This window comes from Macrosteles quadrilineatus, unplaced genomic scaffold (genome assembly GCF_028750875.1).
Source record: "Macrosteles quadrilineatus isolate MER2022 unplaced genomic scaffold, UCM_ALF_1.0 Scaffold_4__1_contigs__length_99947679, whole genome shotgun sequence".
NCBI classification, from domain to species: Eukaryota; Metazoa; Arthropoda; class Insecta; order Hemiptera; family Cicadellidae; genus Macrosteles; species Macrosteles quadrilineatus.
The window spans coordinates 87103821-87114886 of NW_026542597.1; the positions used below are offsets into that span (position 1 = coordinate 87103821).

The window sequence follows — 11066 nt, forward strand, 5'->3', positions numbered from 1 at the left end:
CAACTGCTTCTTGATAAGGCGAGTTAAAGTATATGAAATATACTTTTTAAAATTATTTGGAAAATTATAAATAAAATGTACCTACTGTTCCTTTGCTTAAACATAAAAACTTCAATTTCGTTAAAACAAAAATATAAGATTTCCTCAACTCATGCTAGATAAATCGTAGATTTCTTTTTATAAAAATTCAATATCGTCCAATTAACTAATAACAAGGTGAAAAAACATTTACAATCCAATTCAACTTCTCAATCGTCAATAACAGGGACAAACAACTGATAACGCGGTAACACGCGACGCAGCGTTGACTCCTCAACCCGGGACGTCACAGTGATAAGCAGAATGGAAAACAAATGATAAGGTAGTCCGAGGCGAGTGGCGGTGCAAGATGGCGGCGCGAGTGCTGTTAAGAACGGCGGGGAAACACGTGAAAACGCGGGGCTTCCATTCTGGACACCAGCTGGGGAAACTGGTGCAGTACAACCTGACAGACATCGGCGAAGGCATCAAAGAAGTCACAGTGAGGAATTGGTTCGTGAAGGAAAACGATGAAGTGAAACAGTTCGATGACATTTGTGAAGTGGAGAGTGATAAGGCTACGGTAAGCATCACCAGTAGGTTTGATGGGAAGGTTACCAAACTTCATTACCAGGTGGGAGATCTTGCCTTCGTGGGAAAACCTTTGGTAGAGATTGACGTGGAAGACGATGGTAGAGAGGTGGAAGAGTCAGTGAATAAAGTGGAAGAGACAGATAAAGTGAAAGATCCAGTGAAAATAGTAGATGAGGTAGTGAAGAACGTAGAAGAGACAATTTTTGAAGGCGTAGTCGTAACGGAAAGTCCTGAAGAATCTCCATACTCTGAGAAGAACTGGAATAAATCTCTAGCAACTCCTGCTGTCAGAAGAATCGCGATGGAGAACAAAATAAAACTCAGTGATGTGAAAGGTACGGGTAAAAACGGCAGGGTTATGAAAGAGGACATTTTAGCGTACTTGAATCAATCTAAAGACACTACAACTACAAAGACTTCTTTAACCACCGTTCAAAAAGCAATGAACAAAACGATGACAGCAGCTTTGAAAATTCCTCAGTTTGGATTTTCAGATCAAATAGACGTCACAAGATTAGTGCGGTTTAGAAAAGAAGCGAAAGACTTTGCGGAGAAGAAAGGTGTGAAATTGACGTTCCTGCCGTTTTTCATCAAAGCTATATCGAAAGCGTTACTACAATATCCTGTTTTGAATTCAACTTTTGATTCAGAAAAGGAGGAGATTGTCTATAAACATTTTCATAATGTTGGTGTCGCTATTGATTCGCCCAGTGGACTCCTCGTTCCGAATGTGAAGAATGTTGAAGGATTGTCTATAATAGAAATTGCGCGGGAGTTAGACAGACTGAAGGATTTGGCGGGAAAAATGAAATTATCACCAGCTGATTTGGCAGGAGGGACTTTTACCATTTCCAACATCGGGAACCTAGGAGGTACAGGATCTTCACCAGTCATACTACCTCCACAAGTGGCCATCCTTGGAATCTGCCAGATACAAAGACTTCCCAGGTTCGACACCTCAGGGGCTGTCGTCCCAGCTGACATTCTGACCGTCAGTTGGTCAGCTGATCATAGAATCATAGATGGAGCTACCGTCGCGAGATGTACAGAAGTATTCAGACACTATCTTCACAACCCTTCTACCCTTTTGTTGGATTTGTGAAAGTGAATTGGATTTGGGTTGAGTTCTGGACGAAAAATTGGTAAAGTTATTTTACAGTGAAATGTGACTCAAAGGTAATTTTTGAGATGTAAGTATGTAAATATTTTGTGTGCGATGTAAAATTTTAAAATAAATATAGGGTTTCTTCTAAAGGTTAACGTAATTTAATATACTGCTTGGATGGGCCAAAAGTTACCTCTTTTTATTTAAAAAAATATTTAAATTTAATATAAACGGTTAATTTTTCAGCCATTTTGAAGGACAGAATATTACGTAAGATATTTTTTTTGTAAATACTTTGCTAAAAATAAATTATATGTTGTGAAATACTAAAATTATTATTAATTACGTTATACTGAAAACATTTATTAGAGTAGATATGAAATTATATTAACAAATGTTGATTATTTATTTAAAATATTTACAATCAGATTTGTACTTATCTTAAACGATTTTGATTAAACATTTTTTTATTGCTGTTATTGTTTTTTATAAATAAATTATTTCTGAATGTTATTTCTTGTCTTATTTCACCGATTAAATGGTGTTATGTCAGTGCCCACGATTATTTCAGGCTAAACTTTAAAAATACATGTTAAAATTTAACTGAATCGTAAAATAGTTTTTGCCTTATAAAAAACTTTAACAAACGAAAACCTTTATTAAATCTTTGTATTAATTTTTCATACACTACTAAAATGCAATTTTTTTCCAGACCATAAAATGAAAATCATAATTATTTACAGTCATAAAAAGTTTTGTAATAAGAACTAACAATAACAATTATAAACAACACTTTTGTTGACACCTTACAGATACATACCAACATCAGCACTATTTTAGATGATTATGGAACCATCAATGTTAAATTTGACGTGGTTAGATAGTATTAATTGACAACCAACAATGCTACAATATATAACCAAATTGGTCTTGGCGCTGAATGGACTGAATTGCTTGATTGTTGAAACAAGAACAATTGTTCATTAACAATTGTTGTATGTTCATGTGATTTACTGAAAAAATCTTCATACATAGTATACATAAGCCATTGACGTTAGGTAGTAAGCTAAGAGATTTAATTTACATTTTTAGCTTTACGAGAAAATTTTTGAAAAGCTTTTTTTGGAGAGTAATATTTCATTTATTATATTATTATAGTACCAAATGAGAAAGTTATAAAACTGGGCGTATTTTAATTAAGATACGAGTAAAGTATGACAGTAGAATGGAGTGAAATAATCTTTGTAGCTTTGTTAGTAAATAGGATCAGCTGTTTCATTATTATCCAGGACCATATGATCACAGACAGCTGAAAAAATATTCGATTTTTTTATGTTTCTGACTTTTTTTATACAGTAATCAAACCATCTACCATAGAAAGCTATACAGGCACATTATTTACTCTGTGAAAACCATTTATATTATAATGATAGAACTAACTGTCAAAATCAATGAATGATACGTTTTAGTTTTAACGTTAAACCAGTTTAATCAATAATTAAATACAATAATCAATAATTAACATAAATATGTGTCATCTTAAGATCCATGTTTACTATTCCAACAATTAATTGTTACCTTTGCTTTTTCATTTTATATAGAATATGTAAAACATTAAACACTACGTTTTCCTAAATTTATATGAGTATAAAGTAATATAAAATGGGGTTTTTGACCATCCTAATGTGATGCAACAGAACAATATAGGCAGTTGATAAACCAGAATAATTATTTACTCTGTTTCATTCTAATTTTCGTGGGTTAAGGTCAGCGTACTGTCTTTCTTCAGTCATTCTTATCAATGACCTTTCCGGTATCTTAAGTTATCTTTAGGCTACGTGGTATTATCTAACAGAAGTCAAACATTTAAAAGTTCTGTTTCTGCCAAAAATACCATCTTAAATGACAATGTAATTACTGTATACTCGTATTTAAAGTCATTGAATCATTCAATTTCACTAAAACCATATTTCAGCAAGGTTAAAAGTATTTTAATTGTATAATCTTTCTTTTCTACTCATAGTTTCTTTTTCGCTGTCAAGGAAAACTTATAACTTTTTGAACTGTCCCATGTACCCGTAAAAGAAAAAAAACTGTTCTGTCTTAAAGTTCTGACTTTGCACACACATATTTTTTACTTAGTATTAAAAAAATATTACATACTTTTTAAACGAAGCAAAAGTATTTGAATATTTTCTGGTAACCTGATTTCCTCCTGGGTATGATAGAAGTTTCACAAAAGATCTTCCCGAATATTAATTTACCATCACATTATATTATGTGGTAAAAGAAACTCATTCCACAAATACAAATGAAAAAATCCTATATTGCATTGCAATTCAATTTTTAAATGGTTTCAAATTACAATTCAATTTGCATTTTCCATTTATCATCAAACACCCTAAATATACCATTACCTTTGACTCGTTACCATCAACTTTCATATTTACCGGCTGATCAACTAACAATTGTTTGATGCTTTTAAAAGATAATAATAATGAAATTAGTGATTTATTACCTAATTTAATTTTTATAGCAAGATTTCTTATTGCATTTGACATACAGAGTCACCGAAAATTGTTTACCACTAAAAGATTAAAACAATTTCAAGTAGGTAGCTTACAAGATAGATGCCAAATCTGTTTTCACTATTTTATGGCATTTCTGACGAAATGGACCAAATAAAGGTTAAGAACTTTAATGTCAGTATAAAAACTACTAAAGTGTTAAAATTTGCTCTTAAATTACGTAAAGATCTTTCATTGTGTTTTACGTGTTCAATATTTAAATGTGAGGGATTGAATATATCCGTTTTACCCAATAAAAATGTATCCAATTCTCAAACAAAATAGAGTATGTTTTTGTTTTATACCTCAGCTACAGGCTTTATTCTAGAAAGATCCTTTCCCTGTTCCTTTCACACCTCCTTGATCTTGACATGTTTGAAGGCAGCTCCCACACCGCAGTACAGGGTTGTTGAACCCTAATGCTGAGTTCCAAAGTGTAATTGTTGAACCACCAACTCTGAAAATAGAGAAAATTATGTTTTTACCAAATGCTAAGCTCCAATAAGTACTGCATGTTAAACCATGAATGCTGTGGGTATATAATCTGAATACTAATCTCCTATAAGTAAATTAAGTCCTATCTCAATATTGATGATAAAGAGGGGGCGTGCTTAAATTGTGGTGTTTAATAGGTCCCAAATTAGTTTCTGAGGCAAAATGAATCCAGTGCACTACCTATTTACCTTTTCATGATTATGTTAGTCAGCATGGATCTAAGAAAATGAACTCTAGAAATTAATTAAACGTGAGAAGGTGAGACTCTAAAGAAAATGGTCTTTTTAATTACCATTCGCATGTGTGCTAGATAAGCTTTTAAATTACACCTCAGTCGTAAAAATCTGTAAAATTGGGTGTCTGGACTTTTCCCTTTCGATGTAATAGTGAACATACTTGTTGTATTGTTGAAAAATTACATGTCATCTTTGTTACTGACTAAGAACAGGTAGTTCTATAGCCATCATAATTTTTTATTTTATTTAATTGGGCAATTAATTGGTAATCCTTTGACTATACAATATTCACTAAGCTACTTGACTATTCCAGATACGTACAAAGTCTACCTCACACTATACTCTGTATGATGGAACATGTCTCGTGAACCTTTGTCTACCTGGGAACTCGTCAATGGTTTAAGGCCCGATCCAGTCCCAAGTAGACAAAGGTTAAGGAGACAGGATCCATCATACAGACTATAATGCATCTTTAGTCTGTTCAACTGTCGTGGTCTGGAGCCGAAGTCGTGTTGCGAAACTGTCATCTGTGAATTCGGAAACCGCACAGCCGGATGCAGGAGTAATTGCAGCCACGACCCACAAGCTTCCTAGGGGTGTCTTGTATAATCCCAGAGTCAGTTGCTATGGGAAATCCATTGGGGAATAATCAGTAGCATCGGTGCCTTTTCCTTATCATGGGACCATAGATAAAAAAGATGGGATGGAAATTGCCCAACTTGTTCATCTATTTTTTTTTGTCCGAGAAGACTAGGCTGTAGCCCTGGGATATTTTGGCAAGACCTAGGGACAATCCCTAGGTCTATCACTTAGATATCCATTGGTGATTTTGGCGGAGTTTAAACCCGGGATCTCAAAGACCGAAGTCAACTGTGTTATACCACTAGACCAAGATGCATGGAGTAAAAGGCATTAATAATAAAAGGATTAAAAGGCATGCCGCTTACTCCATACGTCTTGTGTCTGGCCCACCTCTTACTCCATACATCTTGCCACTAGACCAGCTTGCTCCTCAACTTGTTCATCTATAGAAATTGTTTATGTTAGTTTTTTCTTCAATAATAATGTAACATAATATTAAAAAACCTCAGCTGGTCAACTTGTTTAAACTACTCACAGTACATGAGAAACAACAGAGAACCCATGGATTAAATGTAAAGAAATCCCTCATGTTATCAAATAAAGCAATATTAACACCATCAACAACATACATCCATTGATATAGCAATAAAAAAAATTTCAAAAAAAAATCTACAAAAAAATTTACTCTGAGAACCTAAAAAATATTACAAGGAAATTTTTTCACAAATTTATTTAGAGAGATTTCTGACATTTATCATAGCAATATGTGAAACGCATTCCATCCCCATGTTAAATTTGTAGCCGGATTTTTAATCAAAATCGTCGTAGTTGATGTAAGCCACCTACATATTGCGCTGATCTAAATTCTTAAATTCTGTTGAATTGACGACCTTTTTACGAAGTCAAACTTAGGGAATGACTTATGGTGAGCTATAGCAACTGTAATGGCCCATTAACCTGGTCAGCAACAAAAATAAGGTATAAAATAGAATAAGACACCAATGCACTCTGTGACTGGCTCACACAACTACGTTAATTTTTTAATATAAAAATGGCGTCAGCTTGCCCATATGGATGATAAGTCTACTTCAGTATCCAATAGTTAATGCTAATACGGTAAACAATCCCAAAATGTCCAGTCATTTTTTAAGTTACGAAATATAAACAACTATCTTATATAATAATAAAAACTTTTGCTAACTACTGGACCGAATAACGCGCGGTTGGTACCAAATGAATGATATTTTCCTGTAGATGTGCAGAATCCCTTTGAAAATTAAAATAGGCTCAAAAATAAGCACAAGAAATCAATTAAAAGTTCTTTTTTATTAACATGGGCCTTATGGGTTGTCATGTTGGTGACGAAATTACAACAAAATATAAACAGAAAATCAAAACAAATTAATTAATTCCAATCACATGTTTTATTTACAGCGTGGGTTAAAATAAAGAAGTTTGCGCAATACATACTTTTGGTCGAGTTTTCGACCACGGGCCGAGCTCTCGTTAGATCTTAATCTTGGATTTTCCTCTATCTTTAAACCATCCAAGATATTGCAGCTGTTTGGATCAGCTGAAAGGGAAATAGGCCGATAGTAATTAACAAAGAAGCAAAGCTAATTGAAGAGTAATTGGCGATTGTCGAGAGACCCTGGCTGCATTTCTCTTCGCCGTCAGGACCAAGATATCTCCGTCCTGAGATCGGGATGTTCCTGGTCTTAGAAGAAGAAACATTTGATTGGAATACTCAATTCTGCAGTGTTCGGATGTCCCTTGCTTCTGCAGATACCCTAAAAGATCCTAGCTGCAACCTAACGGCCAAGGGGCCAAGAGGTCTCTGTCCTAAGATCGGTATGTTTCTGGTCCTAGAAAAAAATACATTTGATCGAAGTTCTTAGTTTTGAAGTGATTGGGGTCCCCTTGCCTTTACAATTCCTCTTAAAGACTTTGGCTGCATTTTTTCCTCGTGGCCACGGCCAAGAGATCTCCGTCTTGAATCGAGATGCTCCTATAGTCTATATAATGGGACTAGCCCTGTCTACCTGGGAATCGGGCCTTAAACCTTTGGCCATTCCGCAGGCAGACTGAGGATACAGGATACAGGTTTCATTATACAGATTATAGTCCTAGATGGAGATGTATACTCAGATTTGAATACTCAGTTCTTAGGCAATGTCCTTTGCTTCTACAATTCCCCTAAAACGAAAACACCTCCTCTTACAACAATACCCAAAACACGTTTCGATGTACTATTACACTCTTAGAATAGACTCTCGCAAGCAAGAATCCCATTGGTAGCACCTCACTATTATAACTCTCTCCTCGGTAATGCATTTCCTTCAGAATAAACCCCCTTTACATTTGAAAATAAACTTATTTTCTGATACAATTTATCTTCAAAGTTGTACTTTGTTAGTTCCCATTCCCAAGAAAATCGTTATTCTTTATTGACGGACAAACCATTTCAAAATTTAGAATAATAAAGACATTACAATATTTTGTTCTAGAACCAGGCAAAGAACTTCTATTGTAGAATGGCCAGCAAAATATGTAATAAAAAAATAAACTGTGCAAGTAACGACAATAACTAAAATAATAGCGATAAATTGCAAAATAATAGCAATAACAAAAAAAGTACTAAAACATCAACCTTATGCAAGAAAATTCATAAATTGAATCACAAAGAAAAAGGTATTAATAGTCAAAATAAAAATAAACTAAATCAAAGTTATATTAAGTAGACGATGCATATAGGCTGGTCTCAATCTTAAAAATGCATTCAGGGAACAAAAATGTCTTAAACTTGGAGGTGCTACAGTTGAAGATATCACCCTCTTCCGTCTCCAGCTTTCTGGATCCGATGCATTGTGCTTTGCTGCTCATAGGCAATTGAGTGATGATTCCTCACGAAAGTGTTGTTATATGTTCCTGTTATACAGCATCACTAGCGAAGCAGAATGAATTTAAAAAGTGAAACAACATGAAATACGCATAAAACATCAGAAGGCATCACATTTAACAAGAAGTCTACTTGCACTTCTGAAAGTCAACTATTCAACATAGCCAGTGTTCACACACTCTAGGTCTAGGTCCGAGCTTAGTTAATTACCCACTTTCCCGATGGGAACTGAACATGTGATCGTGGGAGAAGTCAACTACCTTTGGATCGTTTAACAATGTATCAATAAGTGAAAGTTTGTGGGTAACATGTGAGAGTCGAGTCATTAAAATGCAGTGTTTCAGGCATAATTAGTTAAATGATGTAGTAAAACTGTTTTAGTATCCTATATTCAAGGTTTTTGCAATGGAGATATTTTTAATATTTCTGAACCTATTTGGAGTTGAAAGTTTAAAGGTAAATGAAAGTGATTTCATAATTTTAAAAAAACAAAACAATACCGTTTGATATTTTAATTATCAATTGATAATGTGGTCTTAGTAAATGACAACAGTCTAACTAAAGGACATAAGGAATAGGGTTTGGACCGTTCTTTTACAAAAAAATGAATAAAATTAAATTAAAATGGTAATTGGGTTAAAACTTAAATCCCACTGCACAATAAAAAGAAAGTTTTTATACGTTTTTTTAACATCAATGGCCTTTTACCATTTAAAGTTTATGTTTTATGGTAGACAATTATTAGGTAAATAAAACTACCACTTAACAGTCCAATATATTTGAAAAATTGTACACCATAAAAAAATGTTATTTACCTACATCAATCAGGTTACAAATTATCAAAACGTACCCATTTAAACCCCATTTGCTTACACTTTTGAAAAACTACTGTTGTACTTCAATGCTATAGCTAATTTGAGATTTGACTATTAAAAATTTCTTTCTTGTCTACTTTTTCTTCAACAGTATCAGTATTTTCTAAAGTTCGCCTTTGACAATGGTTAAGATTATTTGGTTAGAAGGTTTGACTTAATAGTTTTCAAATATTTATTGGGGTTTTCAAAATTTTGTGTACTTATCTCTTTATGTTTGTAAACGTATCTCTCGAAAGCTTATCAAACTCCTGATTCTGAGGCTTTGTGAAAACTTGCTTACTGTCATAGATAAGATATTCAGTGCATGTATATTTAAGTCAAACTTGCAACATTCTGAGTTAAAAGCAAGCACTACCAGAAATAACGCATGAGTGTTAAATATTTTTTACCATGGATTAAACTGGCATCAAATAAGGCAATGGTCAAAGCTCTTAAGACCGCGGCGTTGGTGTGGCAACGTCGCACCGGCCGGCCTGTTGCTATGGCAACAACAGTAATAAATGCGCAACCATAAATATTGCGGAGACAGTGTGAATTAGTGCAACAGCTGTTTCGGTAGGACAGGGTGGCGGTGTTGCCACTTTTCTCTCGACGCAGCATTGTAATAGAGGAGGCCATCTGAAGTAGATAAATACTTATGCAGTTCTATTCCTGGACATTGTATCCATAGTTTAAGCTTACATCAAAATTTTGTTTACAATTGCTTATTGCCTGAGCATGGACGGCCCAGGCAGATTACGTTGACCCTAGCCTTTGGAGGGGAGAGTCCTGTAGATCTTGCGGTCCTGCCTAGCCGAGACAAGGTTGACCAGGCAGTAACCTCAGAAACGGAAGGTCTACATCCTTTAATCATGCTGTAATTTCGTTAAAATTTATTTTCCAAGGGTAATCTTGTAATTCAGACGGATGTGTGAGGACGCTGTTTTGTCAACATTGGTTACGTCATGTTGGGAAAATTTATTGATGCGATTTGGACTTCTTCAAGTCTTAAGACGGAACACTTTCTGCAACTCTAAAAACCTATACTTAAAACTCCTATACACACAGGATCTCAAAGATGCAAGCCTCCATCTTCTTCCTGCAATCCCAAACCCTTCAATTTTTGTAACTCCTAAACCCCCCACTGCTCTTACATTCCTAAATTATACACCTTACTCAACTCCAAAAACCGATATCCTTCTACAAATCCTAGAACCTACAGGTCAAAAAACCTACACCTTCTTCATCTCTCAAAGATAACTTTTCTTTAACACATGAATCCTATACCTAAATATACAGTTTGGTGGTGCAACTCCTAACCAAAAAATAGGAAAAGAACAAGGAATCAAAGGACCAAATGAAGAAATTTGATTAACCACAACAAACAACATACACATTCTTCAATTCCTAAAGCCTACACCTTCAAAAACTAAAACCTACAACTAATCCACTTCCTACAACCTTCTTCGATTCCTAAAACCTACAAGTCAAAAACATAAACTATATTCCTGCACCTTCTTCAATCCCTATGTACTTTTATGCCTACACCTTCAATCTTCATCTACATAATAAATTGCTTGATTTTGTCTAGTGATATTCACTTCCTTTAAAATTGAAACACACATATATATATATATATATATATATATATATATATATATATATATATAACTAAAAACAGTACATTAAGGACTCCTAAACCCTATACTTCAACCT

General features: G+C 34.3%; 1 protein-coding gene across 1 annotated transcript; it reads left to right on the forward strand.

Annotated features, from left to right (window-relative positions):
* The first annotated feature begins 352 nt into the window (after positions 1-352).
* LOC128992241 (lipoamide acyltransferase component of branched-chain alpha-keto acid dehydrogenase complex, mitochondrial-like) lies at positions 353-1904 on the forward strand. The gene has a single exon (XM_054415717.1). The coding sequence runs from the start codon at positions 389-391 to the stop codon at positions 1712-1714; it is 1326 nt and encodes a 441-aa protein (XP_054271692.1). The 5' UTR covers positions 353-388; the 3' UTR covers positions 1715-1904.
* The last annotated feature ends 9162 nt before the right edge of the window (positions 1905-11066 follow it).

Excerpts from the sequence above, each read along its gene's own strand:
- LOC128992241 (XM_054415717.1), top strand. The coding sequence starts at position 389 with ATGGCGGCGCGAGTGCTGTTAAGAACGGCGGGGAAACACGTGAAAACG.